General features: G+C 38.4%; 1 protein-coding gene across 6 annotated transcripts in view; it reads right to left on the bottom strand.

The window, feature by feature from the left end:
* The window catches only part of GPATCH8 (G-patch domain containing 8), a 99,587-nt gene that overhangs the window by 8,283 nt on the left and 64,632 nt on the right, over positions 1-26,672 (bottom strand). For all 6 annotated transcript variants that reach the window (XM_047845532.1, XM_047845534.1, XM_047845533.1 and 3 more), the window contains 2 exons: positions 15,654-15,797; positions 1,382-1,512 (listed from right to left, as the gene is read on the bottom strand). In XM_047845532.1, coding sequence (XP_047701488.1) covers positions 1,382-1,512; positions 15,654-15,797 — 275 coding nt within the window. The remainder of the gene's footprint in view (positions 1-1,381; positions 1,513-15,653; positions 15,798-26,672) is intronic.

Raw genomic sequence — 26,672 nt, 5'->3', positions numbered from 1 at the left:
GGCACATACTGCATGAATCCTCAGATGCTTTGGGTCCCCAAAGTCTAGTTGTTTGGAAATTCCGCCCCACGTGGGGTAAATTCCACCTAAGGCTAAATACCAGCTCCCAAGTTGATAATCATCAAGAACCATGAAGGAAGATTAAAAAGAACACTCAAGAAGGTAGGAACCTGCAGAGAAATAAATGGGTAGAATACTTAGGTTTTAGTGGTTATTACTAACTGTATAGTACTTAAAAGGAAGTTATAACACTTGAATCTTTGCGCCAGTACTTTTTAGCTATAAAAAAGAATACTGTAATATATGTGCTTTTCTACAGAAGAATGCTGAAAAATGGGAAAAATATTTGTAGACTTTATCGATTTACTGAGCATCTTCTATGGCATGGCACTCTAAGGCCTTTTTTTTTTTTTTTTTGAGAGAGAGAGAGAGAGAGAGAGAGAGAGAGAGAGAAAGAGAATGAACATGAACAGGGGAGAGGGGCAGAGGGAGAAAGAGAATTTTAAGCAGGCTCCATGCCCAGTGTGGAGCCTAATGTGAGGCTTGATTTCACAACTATGAGATCATGACCTGAGCTGAAATCAAGAGTTGGACACTTAACTGACGGAGCCACCCAGGCTCCCCTATAATGCACTTTTGATGAAAAGATAATCACTCCTCACAACTGTAAGAGGTAAATTGTTACTATTATCATCTCCATTTTACAGATAAGGAAACTGAGGCATAGAGCTTAGATAACTAAGGTCGGACAGAAGGTAGGATAGGGCCTCAGAAGTGCATATTCCTCATCAGTATATTACACTCTAATTACAGATATGCTTTCAGTTTGAAAGAAAGATACACTAATTAGTATTGTAATTCCTTTTTTATTTTTTTGACAGGAAGAGTGAGCAGGAGGGAGGGGCAGAGGGAGAAGGAGGGAGAGAATCTTAAGCAGGCTCCATGCCTAGCACAGAGCCCCACAAGGGGCTTGATCTCACAACTGTGAGATCATGACCTGAGTTGAAATCAAGAGTCAGATGCTTAACCAACTGAGCCACCCAGGTGCACCAAGGGTTATAATTCTTAAATCTTAAATTATAATCTAAAATCGTAAGGATTATAACTATTTGTAGAACCCTCTGGGAGAAAGTATCCTCAGGGTGCCTGAGTGGCTCAGTCAGTTAAGTATCTGACTCGTGACTTTTAGCTCAGGTTATGATCTCACAGTTCATGAGTTTGAGCCCCACAGAGGGCTCTGTGCTGACAGTGCAGAGCCTGCTTGGGATTCTGTCTCCCTCTCTCTCTGTTCCTCCCTGTCGTGCGCTCTCAAAAAAATAAATAAAAATAAAAACTCGAGAGGAAAAAAAAAAAAAAAGAAAAGAAAGGAACATATCCTCACCATTCAGCTTGTTTCCTTTGCTCAGCCAATTCATGGAGCCGCCGAAGGGCTTTTTCCTGTTTCTTCTCATCTTTGCGGGATCTTGAAGAGACATTTCGAGCAAACTCTCTCTGCTTGAGATCTTTCAATCTCTGGTGTAACAACAACAACAACAAACAAAAACAAAGGGAACAGAGGGTGGGTGATTTAGAATAATTTGGGGATCCTGAAAACAAGGCCTTTAGAATATTTACCCTCAATCAATGGTTATAGTGCTAGCGTAGAACACACTGTTTAATACTCTCAGTAACTGAAACCACAATGGCAAATTACTTTGGATAAAACACTTGGAGTACCTGCATTTTCTAATTAGGACAGCATACCATTTACTTTACTGGGCAAAATTAAATGTTTTCAGATACAACAAGCACATTTTAGAACATTAGGAGGAAAAAAAAGGGACTATTTAATCACCTGCTCCTCCAGGATGCAAAACTAAACAAACAGAACATGAGATAAATTGTAATAACACAAGCCAAAGAGAACAGAAAGGGGTTAGGCTAGTACAGAAAATTACCCAGGAGTAAGATCTTAAAAAGCAATGTACAGCTTACATGGGGAGGTTATGTGAATCAAAACAAATAGAAAGCATACTTTTATTTCACCATAAAAAGGTGCTATTTCTTTTCAGCATGAAGTTTTCCTGTGACTATCACACAAACCATCTTCCAATGCTAGCATGTTCAGAGCTCACCAGTCTGACCACTTGCGTCTGGTCAGTCTGCTGAAATTAGAGAGTAATATGTATAGCTTTTCCATTCCTTCATGGCCCTGAGAGGAACATCCAGGGGATGAGGAGAGAACAGAGATAAGTCAAAGGATTTATTACTTAAAATCCTGATAAAAGAATGAATCTTTTATTCTCAGAAACTAGTATATAATTTTCCTTAAAACAAAACAAAACAACAACAACCAAAAAAGAACAGTGCTGATGACACACTGGTGACAAAGTCCAGACATATCTGCAATGAAGACAGAACTAAAATTATTTCCAACACACTAGATAATATAAAAAACAAACCAAAACAAAACACATACATTAGCCTATGCTTTTACAATAGCATTAGGAAAAGGAATTTGACCCGATATAAAGTGGACATTGCTTTGTGGAAGGGCATGATGTTCAACAGACAGAGGAATTTTCATATCTAATATTTATGAAATGTGTTTTGAATATTTTTGAATTGGGAAGGGAAAAGGGTGGAAAGACACACACAAAAAAAGATATACAGCTAAAGACACTAGTAGAAAAACTCACTCTTGTGATCTGGGCTCCCAAATTAGAAGGATTTGCTTTCAATACATCAGCTGAAAATGTCACATCACAAAGAAAAAAAAGTAAAAATAAAACAAGAGTGGAAGAGAAAAAAAAATAAAGCAAGCATTACTACACAGGCTCTCTTAGTGAATCTGCAAACTATTATACTGAACAATCAGGGACAAAGCCATCAACTCTAAAAGGGTGGGGGAGAGGGAAGCACCTGTACAACACGTATATGTGTACATACACAGAGACTGACACAGTAATAATCTCTCCGGATACATGGACCTGTCTACATTCAGGAAAAATAGTTAACAGAACTTCAGGAAAGACCACTGCTACCTAGAAACCGTCTATCTTATTTTCATTTACCTTTATTTTGGGAATGTTCAAGTAACCAACAGCTGGCAAAATGTTTTCCTAAAGCTGGCTATCCAGAATTAAGAATTTTATAAAAACCACTTCAAGACGGTGGATCAACTATCTTGAATAAATATGAATTCCAGTTTCTTCCTTTCAAGGAGAATGAGACAGAAAGAGCCTGTCAGGACTATTGTATCATTATTTCAGGCTACAAACTTAGTTTTTTTCTGCCCCAAACATTTACCAGGCGCTCTAGCCAAAATTTAAATAGAACATATGTTTTTCTCTTATCTGCCATCTTCACTCCAGCCACCCCATAGGCCCGCAAAATTTCCCAGTGCCTGGTCATTTCCTTCCTTCCTACAAATATTTGATTACTTTTAGGAGTTATTTCCCAAACTACAGGATACTTTCTAGAAGAATGAGCATTTTATCAAAGCCTGGAGTTTCCAAGCTAAATCAGACAGAGGTTAGGCTTTCCAATCATTCAGCAACCACTTGGTGCAACCTTGAAGTTGAAGGGATAAGACTATGTCCACATCATCCTGAAGACGCTGTATCTCAAATTCTTACCATAACATAATTGGAGGTAGGGAGGGATGAAAATGGGATGAGGTCAGTAAAACAAATCTGAGTGCAGCCCCATTCTAGGTGAAGCTATACACCAGAGTGTAGCAAACATTCCTAAATCACCTTTACAAACTTTAAAGTCTCAAATGTAAAATTGGGAACCCCAGAGTTCTAACCCAAACCTTAGAGATAGGGCTTGGCAACTCTCCCAAACCCAAAATGTATGTTTGAGGTCTTTCAGGTGAGGGTATTTTGATGATAAAAACAGATTCTACCCAAGGTCAGACTAAATCCCCCTCCAAAGTCTTTACTGATACCTCATAAAATTTTTTTCTTTCTGGACTTAGTATTTTGTTAAGTACTCATCTACAAACCATCATACTTTGCTCTGTCTATACTTATTCTTGCCTTTCAGAAAAGCAGTATGTGTAAAGTTTGAGTCAGAAAGACTTGTGTTCAAATCCATTAATTACCAAGCAAGTGATGATTTCATCTCTATGAGCTCGTTTCCCCCATGAGAAAAATAGGGCCATTCTAGCAGGTTTATGAGGTTAAGTGTCAAAATAAATATAAAGCACTTTATGTATCAAAATTGTTCAATACTGGGGCAACTGAGTGGCTCAGTTGGTTAAGCATCCGACTTCAGCTCAGGTCATGATCTCGCAGTTTGTGAGTTTGAGCCCCATATTGGGCTCTGGGCTGATAGCTCAGAGCCTGGAACCTGCTTTTGATTCTGTGTCTTCCTCTCTCTCTCTGCCCACCCCACCCTGCTCACACTTTCTCCTTCTCTCTCAAACATAAATAAAAAAAGTTCAATATTGTCTCTGTTCTTTTATTTGGGGCAGAGACCGTAGCTGCTCTTTTTTTAAACTTCACTTTTATTTATTTTTTAAGTAATCTCCACACCCAATGTGGGGCTTGAATTCACAACCTCGAGATGAAGAGTCACATTCTTTATCAGCTGAGCCCCTCCTTTAAAAATTTTTATTTTAAAAACAATCTCTACACTCAATGTGGGGCTCACGTAGCTGATCTTTGTAATCAACACCGTAGTGCACAGAACTACAGTAGTGCACAGTCTACAGAAAGCATCTGGTAAATGCTTGGTGAGTAATTTGGCTGAAACACTGGATCCTTGATTTTTCCCCAAATAAATTCTTTACCACTTGTAGAAAAGTTTGATAAATATTTTCCTATCTCTATTAGGGACATAGTCAAGTTATATGAGATATATGGTTTTCCTAGCTATTACTCTCATCCAGCAAGAAGTCTCATTCTTTAGAGAATCAAAAAGCCTAAAATGTTAAGCCCCTTACTTCTGGACAGAATTAGGCCATGGGTGCCTGGATGGCTCAGTTGGTACAGCATACCACTCTTGATGTCAGGGTCATGAGTTTGAGCCCTATGTTACGTGTGGAGATTACTTAAAATTAAAAAAAAAAAAAAAAAAGAATTAGGTCAAATGGCAAAAAGGATATCAGAAAGTTCTCAATTTCCTATGTAAAAAGTAATTTAAAAAATTTAAGTTCATTTATTTTGAGAGAAACAGGGACAGCACAAGCAGGGGAAGGGGGGGAGGGAGGGAGAGAGAGAGAGAGAGAGAGAGAAGAGGGGGGGAGGGAGGGAGAGAAGGAGGGAAGGAGGGAGGGAATCCCAAGCAGGCTCCACGCTGCCAGCATAGAGCCTGATGTGGCGCTCGAACCCAGGAAGTCGTGAGATCATGACCTGGGCTGAAACCAAGAGCTGGACACTTAACAGACTGAGCCACCCAGGTGCTCCTAAAAAGTAATTTTTATAAAGGCAAAAGTCCCTAATTCAGAGTCAGGTTTTCAGAGTTGGTTATTTTAGTCCATGGAAAAGCCTGGCTCATTTGCAACTAAATGCTCATATGAAATTCTGTGTCCTGTACTTTTACTTTCCTCTTAAATTCTAAAGAGGAACACAACTTCAGGTAACTTCTTCAAGGTGAGAACAGAGGAGCAACATACCTGCCTGTCAAAGAAGAGACAGAGCTCGGGGTGCCTGGCTGGCTCAGTCGGTTTAATGTCCGACTTCACCTCAGGTCATGATTGCATGGTTCGTGGGTTCTGGCCCCACATCGGGCTCTGTGCTGACAGCTCAGAGCCTGGAGCCTACTTCGGATTGTGTCTCCCTCTCTCCCTGCCCCTCCCTAACTCATTCTCTGTGTCTCTGTCTCTCAAAAATAAATGTTAAAAAAAAAAAGTTTTCTTTTCATGTTTATTATTATTATTTTTTTTAGAGAGAGAGCGAGACAGAGCATGAGCAGGGAAGGGGCAGAGAGACAGGGGAGACACAGAGTCCGAAGCAGGCTCCAGGCTCTGAGCTGTCATCACAGAGCCCCAATGCGGGACTCGAACTCACAGACTGTGAGATCATGACCTGAGCTGAAGTCGGACACTCAACCGACTGAGCCACCTAGGTACCCCCTCCCCCAATTTTTTTTAAATGAAGAGACAGAGCTTATGCAAGGAAAAATATTTATTGACGTGTCATCAATCCAAAAACTTGTCAAAGGCCAAGCAAATTCCATTCCATACGTAAAAATTCAAGTTAGACTACTCCAAACTGGGATACAGTCTGATCTGAGTGGATATAATTAATCATTTAAGCTAACTCCAAAGCTACTATGTCCTTGTCTCTGAAAATTATAAATTATGCCTTCTGAAGTATTGCTAGTAAATTTGTTTCTTCACTGAACTATTTAAGCTTATTAGTAACAATTTAAGTCATATAATACATTTTTCAGCTGGGCAGAACTTCATTCAAGGTAAAGGAGACTGAACCCCATTCAAAATCAAAGGGTTTGAAGATCCTGTTCTGAAAAACCAATGGCATGTTTCCAAAAAAGCATATACATTTGTGGCATAGAACACAGTGGCCATTTCTTTCTCACTGATTCTCAATCACATGGTAGCTGTAGTTTCCATTAAATTTCCCAAAGACCAATATAGGGAGAGACCTTAAGATATAATCCAGCGCTTGAAATACCCACCCACATAACCATGTTCTTTGTGCTAAAGACCACTTCAATGTAAAGGACATTCCAGTTTGTTTGTTTTTTAATTTTTTTTTAACGTTTATTTATTTTTGAGACAGACAGAGACAGAGCATGAACGGGGGAGGGGCAGAGAGAGAGGGAGACACAGAATCGGAAACAGGCTCCAGGCTCTGAGCCATCAGCACAGAGCCTGACTCGGGGCTTGAACTCACGAACCGCAAGATCATGACCTGAGCCGAAGTCGGACACGTAACCGACTGAGCCACCCAGGCGCCCCCGGACATTCCAGTTCTTAAAACACAGCTTAAATAGCACTGTGTTGGCAGCAAAATATCTACTCCACGATTACCCAACTCTGCAAACTCCTGCACCACTACCCAACTCTGAACAATTAAACCAGAGAATTGAGAATCTGGTAAATCTTACCAGATTTTTAATGTGAGTGATAAATTTGCCCACACTATCAATAATGTGGAGTGTGACTAGCAAGGAGTGGCATGGCGTTTGACCTGGGAATGAATGAGACAAAGATACATCTGCACATAATTTTCCCTAATAACAAAATAAGCTTTTGAATTAATAAAATATTTGTTATCTTTTGGTACTACTCTTTTCTAACAAAAACTGATGCTAGAAGTTTATATTTGGGTATATTCTACTAGGAATAAATCTGATTATTCTTTTTCTCAAGTATTTTAAATCTTTTATCTCAATTTAAAGAAACATGCTATTATTTCCAGATGAAGGGAATTTCAGACATCAAAAAACAGGCAGAGTATTTCCTACTGCCACTAACAATCCTATGTTCTAATATTTACTGAACTCTCATGAGAAAACCTGATTTTGTCTCTGTAGGGTCAAAAGACTGTCCACAGTTTCTTCTCACCAACAACAACGCTCCTCTCCCAGAACAGAGACTAAAGCTTAGTCTTTGTAACTAACCTTGCAATGCACATACAGTTGTCTATGGCACAAGAGATGCTCAATAACTTATTTCAGTTTTAAAATAAATCGGGAGAAGGAACACATCTAAATACTTCATGTATTATCTGTTGATAATGAACAGTGATAGGGAATAGTAAAGAAACTGTACTGCAATCTCTTTTTCTAAGTATAATCGACCTTTTTTTTTTTTTAAAGTAAATCTCCACACCCATATGGGGCTCAAACTCACAACCCCAAGATCAAGAGTTGCACGCTCCACCAAGTGAGCCAGCCAGGTGTCCCTAATTCGGCTTTCTCTGAACCTCAACCACTTTCTTTCCCCTATGTCAACAATCCTGCATACCCCAAATCCATAGCCTCTTCTCCCCACCATTTCCTGCCTCTCTTTCACAACACAACATTAATCTCCTCTCCCTTCCCAAACTGGAGTAATCACGCTCTAGCTATTACGTGGCCAGGTTACCTGGGTGCAAGTCTTGGTATTTGATGCTTCTGAATGAGACCATCCAGAACATCACCATGTGGTGAAGAAGGAAAAGTACCAGGAAAGAACACAGAAAGCCTCAGCATTCAACTACTCAGGGAAGGAAGATTACAGTTGAATGGTTAAGGAAACCAAGTTACTGGACATTGGATGTAAAGTCTTTCTTTTTAGCACATGTTTATCAGTAAGTGATGAAAATAAATTTTATTCAGTAACAGAGAACACTAAACATTAATGCCGACTATAGATACTGAAAAAAATCAGAGGGAAATACAGTAGTCATTCTTTTTGCTAAGAGTAGTCCTAATTAGTCATTTATGACAATACTTATCATTTGGTGAATATCAAATTAATACATCATAAAATTATTGTTAAATACTTGCTTTGGTATTTTCAGAAGTCAGCAAAAAGCCTTCAAAGTGTGGTATATTTTTACAGTACCAAGCTGTGCCTGCTGTAACATGTTTTTTTCACATACATGTATGTATATGTACATACAGTCACCATCACCAAAATTGAAGCTGGATGAGATTAAAAAAATAATTTTATTGAGATACAATTCACATAGCATAAAATTCACCCATTTAAAGTGTAAAATTTGGTGGGTTTATCAGAGCTATGCAATCATCACTACTAATTTTAGTTAGAACATTTCCATTACCCTCTAAAGAAACTCCATGCTCATGAGCAGTCACTCCCTATTACTCCTTTCTACACAGTCCCTGGAAACCTAATATATGTTCTCTATAGATATGATTATTCTAGACTTTCCATGTAAATAAAATCACGCAATATGGGGGTCTTTGCGACTGGTTTCTTTCACTTCGCGTAATATTTTCAAGACTTGTGCATGTTGTGTTTATCACTAAGTCATTCCTTTTTATTGCTAAATAACATTCCATGGTATGGATATACCACATTTTGTTTGTCCATTCATCAGTTGTTGGATATATGCACTGTTTCCACTTCTGGGGTACTATTAATAACGCTGCTATGAACAATCTTATGCAAATTTTTGTGTGGACGCATATTTTCATTTTACAAGGGTATACACTGGTCATATGGTAACTCTATATTTAACATTTTGAGGAACTGCCAAACTGTTTCCCAGAGGGGCTACACCATTTTACAATTCCACTAGCAATGTAGGAGTAATCCAGTTTTTCCATCTCCTCTCCAACATATGTTACGATGTCTTTTTAACTTTGGCCATCCTAATATGTGTGAAGTGGTAAACTACTGTGGTTTTGTGGATAATGAGTTTTAAATATAACTATATAGGGGTGCCTGGGTGGCTCAGTTGGTTAAACATCCACCTCTTGATTTCGGCTCCAGTCATGTTCTCACAGTTCATGAGTTCAAGCTCTACACTGGGTTCTGCTCTGACAGTGTGGAGCCTGCTTGGGATTCTCTCTCTCCCTCTTTCTCTGTCCCTCCCCTGCTCGCATTTGCTCTTCCTCTCAACATAAATGAATCAAAACTTAAAAAATATAGATACAACTATATAGCCCTCAAAATCATATCTGGAGGCAAAGGTTTGACCTCTTTGTAAAATTTAAAGGAGCATAATTCATAAGAACTGCTTAGGCCTAAAGCAAATGCAATAGCAGCATCTCAGTTCAGAGCTCTCTTTTCAGGACTGTCACTCACAGACTATCATTATTTCTTAGGTTGCTTTACCTTTTCAGACTCCAACAGAACACACAGCCTCATATATGAATCTCCACCACAATGTATCACTGTAATAAATGTAAATGTGCAGGGCCAGAAAACAGGTTGAAAACTGCAGAATATAAGGTAGAATCATTTTAATTCATATTGGGAATGTGTATCAAAATGAAGAACAGAGTTAGAAATTCCCAGGAAGAGAATACAGAGTTTACCAGCAAATGAAGTTCCCAAAGGGTCTGTTTAGGGTTACCCCTGCCTGGTCACAAAAGCAGATGGTTTCCCTAAACAGAAACAAGAATTTTCTAAGGTTAACTAGATTGTGATAGCTGGATTTAAGAAGTCTATTCCCAACAAGAGCAAAGACGGTGAGTACATAAGATTCAACAAGTGTACAGACTCAAAACATGCTCAGTTTTTGGAGGACTAGCCAAATAATGTCATTCTTTTATTAAGCAAAACAGTTCCAAAGAAAATAACACACACAGCAGTAACAAACTTTGATCTTTCTGCTACAGGTTACTAAAATAAAACTACAATGTCTCAAGTTCTTAGGATGCATTCCTCTTCATATCTGCTTTGCTTCTCCAGGCATAATCTCTTCAGAAGCTAATTATGCTGTTTAAGTCAACATCTACAAAGCTTTGGGATTCATAAATACTTTACGGCTTTCCTAATCTATTTCACCTGTTTATAATAATCAATTTACGGTTTTCTAAGGATAAACACTCCAAAAACACATGAAATATAGATTATATGTGTAGATTATCTTCAGTAGTATCTAAGTGGTTTCGCTTCTATTATTATTATTATTATTATTATTATTTTCAAAGTAAGCTCTACGCCCCAATGTGGGGCCTGAACTCACAACAGTGAGATCAAGAGGTACATGCTCCACTGGCTGACCTGGCCAGGCACCCCTTTGGTTACACTTCTTTTAGAAGAGTTCAGTTTCTTTTGTATTTTAGCCCTAAAATTATTTCTCTCTTATTTTATTTACTTTTTATTGCCTTTTAAACATTTCCATTTGTGTTTCCCTTGCAATGAGTATCAAAGTAGCACTGAAGAAAGGGAACCCAGTCTGAAGCTCCTCAAACCTGTAGTGGCTTGCCAGAGGTCCAATTGGTTTTCATGTGCTTATTGTCCTGATGCCCCGTGTGCCAAGCACACAGAGGAGCAAATACAGTAGAATATCTTGAGGGGCAAAACTACAACAGTAAGCAGTGCAACTCCAAGTGGAGAGTGGCCAGTCCAAATCTGAATGAAGGCCATGTGAAGTCCAAAGATGATCATTCCTTCCATCACCAAGGAATTTCTCAGAAAATACTTCAACACAGAACCTATTTCATTTCTGAGTCATGAGGAAAACTAAGCCTTCTATTCCTTGGTAATACCAGATATACACAACAGTCAACGAAAAGTAAGCAATACTGCCCAAAAATAATTGTAACGGTTTAGACAGAGTTAACTAAATCACGGAGTCACAGATCCCATCGTGTACAATTCAGAACAGAGCAGTCATCGAGGGGTACTTACTATAGGCTTCATCTGTTTTAGTTCAGCTATTTAAAGCTCATAAAACCACTATTTTTACTGTTGAAACAGACCTTGGTATTAAATGAAACTTCAGTCTTTTCAAGAAACGTAAAAGGGGTTTTCACACTGAAGCTATTTTAGTAGGTTGAAAGCATTCTTTCCTCTGACCAAGACACTGATTCTTTCTAAAAAGAATTTCTCAAAGCTGCTAATTTATATGTACCAGATTTTGATAAACTGGACGCGACTACTGCAGATGGTTTTGAAATTGCAAAGAAGTTGGACCCAACACTTAAAGATGAATAAGGAGGCAGCTTTTCAATGTGCTGCTTCTCCACTGTCAATTAGAACCGTGTGTGTGGAGAGAAAAGGAAGGTCTGGGCCTGGGTCACAAACTCAAATGTTTAGAAGGATTTGGCAGTTAATATAGTGAATCACACAGGTTGATGTAAGAGACATCTAATTGAAGAGTGAGCATGTGACTTTCTAAAGAGATAGCAACTATTCAGCTTTAGCCAACTGTTATGTTGAAATGCAGGCCCAATGTTCTTAGGTATTTCAATTTTTCAAGATAAGACAAAGCCTGAATTATATAAAATCTCATTTTTAAAAGACAGAGAACCAATCAAAATTAAATGGGAAAAATCTAACACTACAAAGACCAGACAAAATACATCTGTGGGACAATTTGTGACCTCTGGTTTATGTATTGGAGGCTGGTGAAGAGGACCCTTAGTGGCACAAATAAAAGAGAGTAAGATTGGGAGAATCGTGACTAGGTAGCAAGGCACCAAAGAAAGCAAAACAATAACAAAAAAACCAGTGTTAAAATAAGGTACTATTATTACTGTGTTGCTACAAATTGACTTCTGGGAAACAATGTTCTTTGTAGTTTGAAATTTAGGCCCTCTGAAAAGCTCAAGAAAATGGTTTCCATGATCATATCCACTAGTAGACATGTTTTTAGCTATGCAAAATAATCAAAGATGCAAGGAGGTAGAGATGAAAAATGTTTAGTTTCAAAGTAACCTTAACTGTACTGTAATTAAGCCAAGAGGGATAGAAGATGGATACTAACGTTTATTAAGCTCTGAGGCATATTAGGACTAACTTACATAAAAAGGAATCACAGATTGGGCTAGCTTTTGAAGAATGGAGAGGACTACCCTTCAAAATGTATTGAAATTATCACCTTAAAATGAGAGTTAAACTGCTGAAAAGAGCCAAAATGTCTAATTAGCTTTTTCATCTTTAAAAAAGCTGGGTCTTCATATTTGCAGGTTAGTGACTTTCTTCACAAAAATCTTGGAAATTTTGAGAAAAACTAGTGAATAGGGAGAGGCACATGATAACAACCCCCCAAAATCACCACAAAACGTGGGTGACCACACAGCCCTTTTTTGAGAGATTATTTGTGCTTAATAAAGATAAGGGCGTGTTCAGAATCCTGTCTATACCACTAGTTTTACCACTAACAGGATAGATTATTTCTCTGGAAATTTTAATAGTAAAAATTTGATGGAAGATGCAAACTAGGGATTACTAATATAGGGGTTGAATGTACTTACCTATTATCTCAGATTCATAATAATCCTGTGTGCCTTCCTGGAAGACAAGACAGGGTGTCTTTATGATTTTAGAGCATGAATTTGGAAAATGGTAGCTCCATTTGTATGGTAAGTTCATGTCCATCAAAGAGGAATGAAAAACAAGACATAGCTCCTCTTAGAGGTTATTTAGCTGTGTTGTACCAAGGGCAATTAAAGGCTCTTTAGAAATTCTAAGTAAAGGGAAGAGAACTATAAAAAAATTTAGTACTGTGCACTTTTTTGTTTATATATTTATAGTATTGTTTCAAGATTCTACTCTATCTGCACTAAGAGGGGAGTATAAAGAAAGATGAAAAAGCCTATGTTTCAACCAAATACAGAACACTCCGCCAAAACCAAAGAAAACAACAAACTCACACTACATTCATTCTTTTTTTAATACCTAAGATGGGCTTTTGAGCATGGTGAAGAAACAGGCTCACATGCATTCATTAACCATCCCAGCTAAAGATTTCTTCCCAGACCAAGGACTGCAGACATTTTTCTATGTTAATGGAGAAAGGTAGTCCATAAGTTCCTTATAAGAAACCCTTAATTTTGTATTTTCATTTTTAAATGAAATGATAATCTAAAAAATATGAGTATTTGGGATCATCTAGATGAGCACTTTACAAATGTTTATAACATAACTAGGGACTTAAAATGACAGTGATTTGTTTGCACCAAGGAAAGGCCAAATGATTTTGCAATATCATATGTCTTTGAAAGTTTTTCAGTAGTCTTAATAGAACAGGGTTTCTCAACCTCAGCACTATTGACATTTTGGGCCAGGTATTCTGTGTCGCAAGGAGCTTTCCTGTGCATTGTAGGATATTTAGAAGCACCTCTACCCACTACATGCCAGTAGCACCATCTTCCTAATTGTGGCAATCAACAATGTCAAGTGTTCCCTAGAGGACAAAACTCCCCATGTGGAAAACCACTGCAACAGAGAGACATGGAGAGAGAATGAAGTCATCCCAAGGTGCACAGAACAGACATGTCAAATTCAAATGAACCGGAGCTGTAACAATTACTACTACTCTCAAGTTGAAAGCAGCATCACTAAAACATTATCATCCCTCACATTAATGCTGTCGATGTGAATTTCACTAGTTCTGCATTTCTGCTCAGATTTCATTTGTAATTCTGTTGCTTGGATAGAATATTTTCCCTTAAAAAGCAATCTAAACATTGCTCAAGTCTGAATTATACTTTTCCTGGTTTATTTTTTTTCTAATAGAAACTTTACTCAAGAGACTTCTCATCAACTAAAAATGTAACCTTTCTAAATGTCGTTTTGGTGCCTAAAGTTTCTTCTGGAGTCCTAATTTATCAGACAACTTTTTTTTTTTTAAAGTACGCTTTAAGCCCAATGTGGGGCCTGAACTCACGACCCTGGGATCAAGAGTCACGTGCTCCACCGACTGAGCCAGCCAGGCGCCCCATCACAGACAATTTTGTCCCCCGTAGACAATTCTTAATTGAAGAAATTTTTAGAGCCCAAAAAGGTGGTTGTGTGTTTTAGATGCTACAAGTCTTTCTCAATTCCATAAAAAATAACCCCCAAATTTGAATTATGTATACACTGAGAAGCCAGAAAAATTACTGGATAAGCAATATTTGCTGTTGTAACTCTTTCTTGACAGATGTTTCTTTGAAAAAGTAAAGTAACTCCAGTATATATCTTGTCCATATATATCCTCTCTATATTTCTCTTCTTCAAATTAAGCAGACCTTGATAATACACAATGCCCAAAGGTGTATCAAAAGTTCAAAAGCTGTCTTGAATACAATTCTATCAGTGGAAGCATCTTAAATTGGTTAGGTGTGGTTAAACATGAGAGGGATTGTTGCAAAAAGTGTAACAGTTTACAAACTATCCTTGTGCTAGTAAAGCTTAAAGCTTGCTCTTTACTTGTGCACTGAAATCTTATGGCTGGTTGAAAGATGAAGCAAAGGTATTAAAAAAAAAAAAGTTGGTTCAACAGATCCACTTAAGACAGCATTCCAGCAATGCTCATAAATCTTACAAGTTTAACAAATACAACTATTATGCCTTCAAAGACCTAGTAAATTCTGCTAAAATCACCCAACATCAAATGGCTCAAAATTATTCAATAAGCCAGAAATTTAAAGATCCATTTCTTTCTTCTAAAATCCCCCCTGGGCCACCTTCTTTATGCCAGTATCTAGTTAGGTACAATTTTATTTTCTAAGTCAGTGAAAGCAAAAAAGACTGCAAAGAAAGTATAATTCACTTTTTAGCAAGCTCTTCAACATGCAGCATCAGAGGTTTTTGTTAAAGTTAGGACAGCATCTAATTCTTTTTCCTTCTCAAGATTTATCTAGTTTCCAAGGTATACCAAATAACAAAATAACTTACTGATAGGAAATAGTAGCCAATAAAGCATGAACTCCTGTATATAGAAGATGAAGTACCCACAGTCTGGGATAACTATTCAAAGTTTAACATGTTCACAAAGAGAGAGAAAGGGAAATAAAACTCCTAGTGATCCTCAGTTGAACTACCAAATTAAATACAAATTCAGAAAATAATCAAAGCCAAAAACTTTATGCAAGATTTATGAAGCTCACAATTCTCTACATAAATTCTTGGAAGAGGGAGGTCTATGTCAGGACTTGTCACTGAAAAAAAAAAGTAAGTCAGATAGTCCTCAGATAAAGACTGGCAGATATAAGAAACCATAGTCACCAAGATTTTTGGGGTACATTTATAAAATTCAATAATTCTAACAAATAAAGTATTGTTTTGCTAGCAAGCAACTATTCCTCACCTGCTTGTGTGCATGATCATAGGAGTTGATGTGGTTGTCAAATTCCTGATGTTTCTGATATTGCTTATCACAGAGTTCACAGTAAAAGTTGGCTCTGAGGTCTTCCAGTGCTTTGGCAATGGCCTTCTCTTTGTCAACATAATCCTGTAAGAACCACAAAATACAAACAAAAAATGAACTTAGAATTTTAAGTGAATGGTATAAAGACGGTTATTTAGCGGTACTAGCAAAAACTAGATGGAACACAAGTGGCAATTAGGTGGGTAATTTGTGTGTACTAATAGTTGTCTCCAAATAAATAAACATTCAAAAAGAGTTCCATGTTTATTTATTTTTGAGAAAGAGAGAGAGACAGAGCGTGAGCAGGAGAGGGGCAGAGAAAGGGAGACGAAAGAGGATCCAAAGCCGGTTCCAGGCTCTGAGCTCTGTCAGCACAGAGCCCGATGCGGGGCTCAAACTCAGGAACCATGAGATCATGACTTGACCCGAAACCAGAGGAGTAACTGACTGAACCACCCCAGTGGCCCCCCGCCCCCCCGAAAGAGTTTAATTTTACTTTGCCTTGGCATTATGGTGGCATCCCCTACTCCTACCTCTGGCTAAAAAAACAAACAAACAAAAAAACCCCAAGCAACCAGAAATGAGAAACAAACAAAATTTTTTGAATGTTTATTTTTTGAGAGAGAGAGAGAGCACAGCAGGGCAGGAGCAGAGAGAGAGGGAAACACAGAATCTGAAGCAGGCTCCAGGCTCTGAGCTATCAGCAGAGTCAACACGGGGCTCAAACCCACGAACTTCAAGATCATGACCTAAGATGAAGTGGGATGCTTAACCAACTGAACCACCCAGACACCCCCAAAAAGAGTTTACTTTTACTTTGCCTTTTAGCATATGGTGGCATCCCCTACTCCTACCCCTGGTTAAAAAACCCCTCAAACAACCAGAAATAAAAAACACAATTTGTACTGCAGTGTAAGGAACCATAGAAATATCCTCAAAAGAGGCAACAGAGGGGCGGCTGGGTGGCTTAGTAGGTTAAGCGTCCAACTTCGGCTCGCAGTTTGTGAGTTCAAGCCCCGCATCAGGCTCTGTGCTGACAGCTTGGAGCCTGGAGCCTGCTTCGGATTCTGTGTTTCCCTCTCTCTCTGCCCCTCCCCTGGTCATGCTCTGTCTCTCTCTCTCTCTCAAAAATAAATAAATGTTAAAAAAAAAAAAAAAAGTTAAAAAAAAAGAGGCAATAGAAAATAAAACAAATCACATAACTGAAATTGGTATCAGGCTGTGATGGGCAAAGGCTCTCCTTAGGACATGTGGGTAGTGACACAGGAACTTGGGGTTTGAGCAAGATGGGGGAATAGATCACAGAAGCCTCATTAATAAATGAAAGAACCTGTGAGTGGGCTGGAGAGTACTTAAGACCTCTGCATCTTGGCAGAGGGAAAAAAAAAAATCCTCTCAGTGGGGCACCTAGGTGGCTCAGTAGGTTAAACATCTGACTCTTGGTTTCTGCTCAGGTCCTGATCTCGCGGTTTTGCAAGTTCAGTCGGTAGAGCATGTGACTTGATCTCAGGGTAGTGAGTTCATGCCCCATGTTGGGCATGAAGCCTACTTAAAACAAAATAAAACAACAAAACATAAACAAAACAAAAAAACCTAGGCAGACTGCAGAAAGAACCAAATAAGAACCGTAAAAAATAAACCAAAAAATTAATCAGCTACCTAGAGGATGGATGAAAAAAACAGGCCAGACACACCTCAAAAAAGATGCAGTAGGGAAGTGAAAATGTTCTGGAATTAGACTGTAGCAATGGTTGTACAAGCTTATGGAATATACTAAAAGCCACTTTAAAAAGATGAATTTTACAGTATTCAATTTATATGTCAATTTAAAAAAGATGTAGTAGGGGCGCCTGGGTGGCTCAGTTGGTTAAGCGTCCGACTTCAGCTCGGGCCACGATCTCGCGGTCCGTGAGTTCGAGCCCCGCGTCGGGCTCTGCGCTGATGGCTCAGAGCCTGGAGCCTGCTTCCGATTCTGTGTCTCCCTCTGTCTCTGCCCCTCCCCCGTTCATGCTCTGTCTCTGTCTCAAAAATAAATAAACGTTAAAAAAAAAAAATTAAAAAAAAAAAAAGATGTAGTAAACTAAAAGAGGTAGAAGTCAGTTTGAAATTACTTAGAATGAGGTACAGAGACAGATAATATGCAAGAGAGGTTTAGAAGCCACAGAGTATATAGTATTTACACATGTACAAGTGGAATCCCAGAAAAACAGGATAGCATAGATGAGAGAAAAATATTTGAAGATATAAAGGCTGAGAATTTTTCCAAACTAGTTAAAGACACAACTCCACAGATACAGGAAGCACAAAGTATACCACAGAGGCTAAATAAAAATGTGCACCTAGATACACTGCAATGAAACTACAAAAGGACTAAAGACCATCAAATCCTAAGATACCCAGAAGAAACTTAAAGATTACCCACAATCAGACTGACAGCAGACTCAAAAGCAATGTAAAGTAGAAGACCGTGTGCTTAGAGAAAATACATGTCACATGTATACCAAATGACCTATTTTTCAGAAGTGATTAAATTAAGGCATCTCCAGATAAAAAAGTTTTACCACCAAGAGATTCATTAAAAAGAACCTTCCTAGGGGCACCTGCGTGGCTCAGTCAGTTGGGCATCCGACTTCAGCTCAGGTCATGATCTCGCGGTTCACAAGTTCGAGCCCTGCATCAGGCTCTGTGCTGACAACTCAGAGCCTGGAACCTGCTTCGGATTCTGTGTCTCCCTCTCTCTCTGTTCCTCCCCTACTCACACGCCTGTCTCTCTCTCTCTCTCAAAAATGAATAAAAAGATTTTTTTTTAATTAAAAAAAACCCCTTCCTAATAGAGCAGTATTTCTGAAATCATAGATTGTAATTCACAAGTCATGACATTAGTTTAGTAAATTATAGCAGGCACAGAAAAGGATTTTTGCATGCATGTTCATCAGGGAAATTGGTCTACAGTTGTCCTTTTTAGTGGGGTGAGAGAGAATATCTTAAGCAGGCTCCACCCTGAGTGTAGAGCCCGAAGCGGGGTTCGATTCCATGACCCTGTGATCATGACCTGAGCCAAAATCAAGAGTCAGACACTCAACCAATCAAGCCACCCAGGCAGCCCTGTATTAAACATGTTTCTAACTGTGGACCTGAATGTCACGGTTTCCTTAAGAATATACTTCAGGGAAAAAGGAAAATGATGCCAGTAAAAAGGTCTGAAATACTGAAAGTAAATGGTAAGCAATAAAATATATGATATATACACACACATACACACAATATATAACAAAAACAAAAATATATTATAATAACAAAAATTATATAAATATATACATATACACACACGCACATATATACACATAATAACAAAAACAATACCTAGTTTGCAGGACTGAAAAAGGATAAAAAGCAAAATGCTAGCTGATATAGCCAAATGTAACAGAAGAGGGCATTCAAAGTTTAAATGTTCTCAAGTCCTTCTAATGAGATGGAGTTAACTTTAGACTTTGTTAAATTAAGCATAATTTAAACTCCCAAGGGTAATTATTAGAAGAACAGAAATAGTGAAGGGAAAAAAATAAGAAAACTTCAATTTTATAAAGGTAAGACAGCACAGAAAAATCAGCAAAATATAAAGTAAAAAGGCAGATAAGAAATCACAAGAAATGTAAAGGTACTGGGACCCCTGGGTGGCTCAGTTGGTTAGGCGTCCAACTCTTCATCTTGGCTCAGGTCATGATCTCATGGTTTTGCTGAGTTCAAGCCCCATTTCAGGTTCCATACTGACAGCATCGAGCCTGCTTGGGATTCTCTCTCTCCCTCTCTCAAAATAAATACATAAACATTAAAAAAAAAAAAAGAAAGAAAGAAAGAAAAAAAGAAAAAGAAAGAAAAGAAAAAGAAAAAAGAAATGTAGATGTACTAAAAAAAAATCACCAGAAAAACAAAATCCAACTACATGTTGATCACAAGAGATATCCCCAAACTCAAGAAACAACTCAGAAAGTTGGAAGTTAAAGGACAGAAAAAGATATATGTCGGGCAAATACTAGCCAAAATAAAGCTGGAGCAACTATATCAATACTCAACTTAATTAACTTTTTTTCTTCTAAGTAATCTCTACAAGCAATGTGGGGCTTGAACTCCTGACCCCAAGATCAAGAGTCACATGCTCTACTCACTGAGCCAGCCAGGCGCCCCATCTTTTTTTTTAGACTTTAAGGCAAAAGCATTACTTGAGACTGTGGCTAGTTATGGAATTAAATATTAAGAGGCTATTCTCCAAATAAGCTGCACTGCTAATCTGAAAAGCCAACACAGACATGTTGGTTATCCACTGGTCTTAATGAGGTTTTGGCTCACAACTGTGGGACTGACCCAAAAAGGTGGTCCAATTTGCCTCAGCAGTTCCATTTAAAAGCTAGACATCAAAAGACATCTCAAAACAAGCTGAGTACAGTTGATCTTTGAATGAATTTGAACTGCATGGGTCCACGTACATGAGGATTTTTTCCAATAAATATATTGGAAAGTTTTTGGAGATCTGCAACAATTTGAAAAAATTTGCAGATAAACCACATAGTCTAAAAAATACCAAAAAGAAAAAAAAAGAAAAAAAAAACAGTGTGTCATTAATGCATAAAACACTTGTAGATACTAGTTTATCATTTATTACCATAAAACGCATGCAAACCTATTACAAAAAGTTAAAATTTATCAAAACTTATGTACACACTTACAGACCTTAAATGGTACCACTGGCAGAGAGAAATGTGAACAAATGTAAAGATGATGTATTAAATCATAACTGCATAAAGAACTGTAGTACATGCTGTACTACTGTAATAATTTCACAGCTATCTCCTGTTGTTGCTGGGGTGAGCTCAAGTGTTGAGAATATCCACTTAAAATGCTGTGTGATGTTAATCATCTCTGCATGAGCAGTTCATCTCTCTAGCAAATTGGGTACTGCAGTAAAAAGTGATCTCTCCTAGTTCTTGTGTATTTTTCATCATGTTTAGTGCAATACTATAAACCTTGAATAATACCACAGGACCCACACAAAGTGCCACTAGTGATGCTGTAAATGCTCACAAGCAGAAAAAAGTCATGACATTACAAGAAAAAGGTGAACTGCTAGATAAATACCATAGATTTACATCAGCAACAGTGGTTGCCTGACATTTGAAGGTAAATGAATCCAATGTAAGGACCATTTAAAAAAGAGAGAGAGAGAGAGAGAGAGAGAGAGAGAGAAAGAAAGACAGAAAGACAGACAGAAAGAAAGAAAGACAGAAAGAAAGAGAAAGACAGAAAGACAGAAAGACAGAAAGACAGAAAGAAAGAAAGAAAGAAAGAAAGAAAGAGAAAGAAAAAGAAAACCTGTGAAAGTGCCACCGCAGCTGAATTAGCAGGTGCAAAAACCCTGCACTTTTTGTGCAAAACCTTTCAATCTCGTACTGAAAAGGAAGCTTTTGTGTGTTTAGGATTGCTATAAGAAAGGAATACATACGGACTCTGATACGGTTAAAAAACAGTGAAGTGATTATATGACAACTTAAAGCAAAAGGTGAAGGATCTAAAGCTAGAGAATTTAATGCAGGCAAAAGATGGTTGGATAATTTTATAAAGAGATCTGGCCAAAACCTATCAAGATAACAGGAAAAGCGGCTTCTTCCAACCAGGATGCAGCAGACAAGTTCCCAGATGCCATTAAGAAAATCCCTGAGGAAAAAGGTTATCTGTCTGAACAAGTTTTTAATGCAGATAAAAGTGTCCTACTCTGGGGATGGGATGCCACACATGACATTTATTAGCAAGAAAGAGAAGCAAACACCAGGATTTAAGGCAGGAAGGGAGAGGCTAACACTACTGTTTTATGCAAATACAGTTGGGTTTATGATCAGGACTGCCCTTACCTATAAAGCTAACTTCCACCTCCACCCCTACCCCAACCCCTAGCCTTAAAGTGCAAAAATAAACGCCAGCTATCAGTCTTTTGGTTGTACAAGAAGGCTTGGACAAGAAGAATGCTTTTTCTGGATTGCTTCCATCAGTGCTTTGTCCCTGAAGTCAGGAAGTACCTTGCCAGTACAGACTGCCTTTTAAAGTTCTTCTGATACTGGACAATCCCTCAGCCACCCAGAACCTGGTGAATTCAGCAAAGGCACTGAAGTAGTCTTTCTGCCCCCAAACACAAGCTCTTTAATTCAGCCTCTAGATCACGGGGTTATTATACACAGTACACTACAGAAAGGATTGTGAACACTATGAAAGAGAACCCCAAAAGAGAGAATATGAAAGTCTGGGAGGATTACACCACTGAAGATGCCATTGTTGTTACAGAAAAAGCCGTGAAAGCCATAACATTTCCAAACAATAAATTCCTGCCGGAGAAAACTGTGTCCAGATGTTGTGCATGATTTCACAGAATTTATAATAGAGCCAATCACAGAAATCACAGAAGAAATAGTAAATGGGGGGGAGGGGGAGTGATGGTGGTGGGGAAGGGTGCAATATATGGATCTTGAAGAAATTCAAGAGCTAACAGAGGGATTAACAGAAGACCAGTCAATGGAGACAACTGCTTCCACACCAGAGCCAGACAATAAGGAAGAAAATGTAGAAGCAGCAGTGCCAGAGAACAAGTTGGCAGTAATCTATCTGGAAGAAGGGTTCTGATTATTCAAGACTGCTTTTGACTTCTTTTACCACATGGACCCATCTAGGACACAGGCACTGAAATTAAAGCAAATGGCGGAAGACAATGAATAGAAACATTTTTTTGAAAATGAAAAAGCAAAATAAATGAATGAATGAATGAATAAATAAGAAATAATGACGTATTTCCATAAAGTTATACTAAGTGTGCCAGCTTCTCCTACCTCCCCTTCTACCTCCTTCTACCCTTGATACAAGACCAACCCCTCTTCTTCCCTCCTCAGCCTTCTCAATGTGAAGATGAAGAAAACCTTTATCATAATCCACTTCCACTTAATGAACAGTAATATAATCATCATGCCATATAGTTAATAAACTTATCTGCTGTGTATGTGTGTTACTGTCTTTGTGTGAAAATCTAGTAACTATATGACAAGAATTCTGAGAGACGTTTTTATGTCATCATCATTTCCCAAGTACTCATAATGTAGGACATCCTGTGCAAGACTGTATGGAAGTGGACAGCCTATCCTTACTTAGGAATAAGGTAAGCAACACTTGATGGAAAATAATAATGTGTTGGTTTTCTTAACTATTTTATAACTTTGCTTTCAAAGAATTATATTATGTACTGTATGGCTCTCTTATAACTGGAGAAGCTGAGTATCAACCTATCAACTCAGGGAAATATATATATATATATATATATATACACATACATACATGTATTTTTTTTAATGTAACAATGTTTCAGTAATGTATTATGAATATGTGGTATGCCATAAAAATTTTATAAGCATTCATTAGTGTATAGTCTAGGCTACTGTGAAGTAACTGCACTGATTAGGCCACCATAAAGCAATCATACTACTGCTTCTTCATTATCAATACATGAATCCTTATAATTTCTTTTTCATGTTAGCTTTTCATTTTTTAAATGTTTGCTTATTTTTGAGAGAGAGCAAGAGTGTGAGCAGAGCAGGGCAGAGACAGAGGAAGAGGAGAGAGAGAATCTAAAGCAGGCTCCGTGCTGTCAACACAGAGCCCAATGTGGGGCTTGAACTAATGAACCATGAGATCATGACCTGAGCGAAAATCAAGAGTCAGATGCTTAACCAACTGAGCCACGGAGGCTCCTCTACCTTTTTTATTTTTTTATCTTTTTAAATTTTTTTTTCAACGTTTATTTATTTTTGGGACAGAGAGAGACAGAGCATGAACGGGGGAGGGGCAGAGAGAGAGGGAGACACAGAATCGGAAACTGGCTCCAGGCTCTGAGCCATCAGCCCAGAGCCCGACGCGGGGCTCGAACTCCCGGACCGCGAGATCGTGACCTGGCTGAAGTCGGACGCTTAACCGACTGCGCCACCCAGGCGCCCCTACCTTTTTTATTTTTGATTACAGTATTAATAATAAGTACAACAGCTACAACATTGTGTGTCATATAAGACAATATTGAGGTAGGTACTGACAGATTATTCATCTTGTAAACAGGTAACATCACCTCATAGTACCGATACAGTACAGTAAATGTATCTTCTCTTTAAAAAAATTTTTTTTAATGTTTATTTATTTTTGAGAGAGAGAGAGAGAGAGAGAGAGAGAGAGAGACAGAGTGAGCAGGGGAGGGACAGAGAGAGAGGGAGACACAGAATCCGAAGCAGGCTCCAAGTTCTGAGCTGTCAGCACAGAGCCCGACATGGGGGTCAAACTCACAAGCCATGAGATCATGACCTGAGCCCAAGTTGGACACTTAACTGGCTGAGCCACCTGTGTTCTCTTTCTTATGATTTTAATATTTTCTTTTCTCTAGCTTACTTTAAGAATATATAATAGATAAGGAATGATAAATGACTACTGGTGCATCTGGGGGGCTCACTCAGTTGAGCATCTGATTCTATTTCATCTCAGGTCATAATCCCACGGTCATGGGATTGAACCCTCTATCAGGCTCCGCACTGAAAGTGGAGCCTGGTTGGGATACTGTCTCTCCCTCTGCCCCTCTCTCCCGCTCACGCTCTCTTTAAAATAAATAAAATTAAAAAAAAGACAAATGATTACTTGTTAGCCTTTTACAGCAAGGGTAGATATATTAGTCTCACAATTAGTAGCTCCTCTAGTTAACAGATCTAAAGATAAGTCTCATTTCAAAGCCTTCTGACATTGGCCTTCTATTCAGTTTCGTATCTTCTGGATACATTTTTAAGGCAGTTCCATCATTTACCATTTCTCACATAAGCTACTTAATCAGTAAACAAGAAAAGGTTGCTGTATTTTGTGGAATGTCAGTATTGAGCTAGTTTGGATAAATTTATTAAAACTACAAAGTGAACATACAGCACACTGTAATTTTTGCCATATTCAATCATTCAGCATCATTTCTGCTAAGCAGCCTGGGTAGTTTCATGTTGTCTGGTTGTTAAGCAACTTGTGGATAGCCTTCTTTATCAGTGCTGGTTTTCCCAAGATAGAAATCAGAAAACTCACTTTCTCAACCTCCCTTAAAACCAGGGTTCAGGGGCACCTGGGTGGCTCAGTTGGTTAAGCATCTGACTTTGGCTCAGGTCATGATCTCAGGGTTTGTAAATTCGAGCCCCATGTCCCCATGTCAGGCTCTGCACTCACAGTGAGGAGCCTGCTTCAGATTCTCTTCCTCTCTCTCTGCCCGTTCCCCGTGTGCATGAACACACGCTCTCCCTCTCTCAAAATAAATAAATAAACTTAAAAAAAAAAAAAAAAACCAAAAGACAAAAACCCAGGGTTCAGACATATGATCTTCCCATCAGATACATCTGCCTAAGACTTCTACTTGAAAACAATACATAAAATGTAGTCTTTAGAATATTTCTTTAAGTTTCTTTATTTTGAGACAGAGACAGTGCAAGTTGGGGCGGGGCAGAGAGAGAGGGAGAAAGGAGAATCCCAAGGAGGCTCTGTGCTGCCAGCACAGCCTGATGTGGGGCTTGAACTCATGAAACTGTGAGATCATGACCTGAGCCAAAACCAAGAGTCAGACACTTAATGTACTGACCACCCAGGCACCCCTAGAATATTTCTATTTTGGACAGTATACCAAATAAATCTGGCTTTTCCCCTTATTTCAAAGAAATTATTTATTCAACTCGTATTTACTGACTACTTATGTGTCAGGCATTATGTTGAATACAGTATATAAACGGGCAAATAGACACAGTCTCTCTCCTCAAGGCCTCTTCTGCCCAGTACTGTAGACAGACTATAAGAAAGTGAACAAACAAAATTTTATAATTATAAATGATAAAAGAGAGTGTTACAAGAGAATGAGGTAGAGTGGAGGATTTATTTAAATTGGGTGATGAGGGAAGATTTCTAAGCTAACACCTAAAGATAAAAAAGAACCTAAAGGATGAAAAAAGAACCAAATGAAAGATAATGAAACATAATGTCATAACCATTCAGTGCCTAAGGACAGTGTTAGAAAGAAAAAAGAGTGCCCAGGTCTGAATATGAAGAACTCTAACATCTAAAGTTCAGGCAGAAAAGAAGGGACCAAAAAGGAATCTATATAGAAGCAGTAAGGGAGATAGGAAGGAGGAATCTAGGAAACTATAAAATCTTCAAAAACAAGAGAAAAGAAAAGGCTTTAAAGAGGAAAAAATGGTCAATTGTATTGAATGCTGCCAAGAAACAAAATGGAATACAAGTTTGGGGGCATCTGGGTGGCTCAGTTGGTTGAGTGTCCGACTTTGGTTCAGGTCATGATCTCATGGTTCATGGGTTTGAGCCCTGTGTCAGGCTCTGTGCTGACAGCTTGGAGCCTGGAGGCTGTTTCAGATTCTCTGTCTCCCTCTCTCTCTGCTCCTCCCCTGCTCCCACTCTGCACCCCTCTCTCTCAAAAATAAATATTAAAAAATTTTTTTAAAAATATGTAATACAAGTTTGAAAAAGTCTACTGGACTTAGCAAAAACAGGCGTTTTGTGGCCTTGAATAAAGTGGTTCAGTAAAAAGTGCTAAAGCCAGTCCAAAAGGGTTGACTAGTGCATAAAGAAAAGGGTAGGGATAAGAGACTACGAAAGGAAAAAAGGAAGGGAATGAAGATGATTTCGCCATGTTATAATCCTGGGTAAAACAAACATTAAAAAATCATTCATTCATTCATTCATTTTAAGTAGGCTTTAAAAAAAAATTTTTTTTAACGTTTATTTATTTTTGAGACAGAGAGAGAGAGAGAATGAATGGGGGAGGGTCAGAGAGAGAGGGAGACACAGAATCCGAAACAGGCTCCAGGCTCCGAGCGGTCAGCACAGAGCCCGACGCGGGGCTCAAACTCACGG

The sequence above is a fragment of the Prionailurus viverrinus genome, unplaced genomic scaffold (genome assembly GCF_022837055.1).
Source record: "Prionailurus viverrinus isolate Anna unplaced genomic scaffold, UM_Priviv_1.0 scaffold_35, whole genome shotgun sequence".
Classification (NCBI taxonomy): Eukaryota; Metazoa; Chordata; class Mammalia; order Carnivora; family Felidae; genus Prionailurus; species Prionailurus viverrinus.
This window is presented reverse-complemented; position numbering and strand designations above follow the sequence as displayed.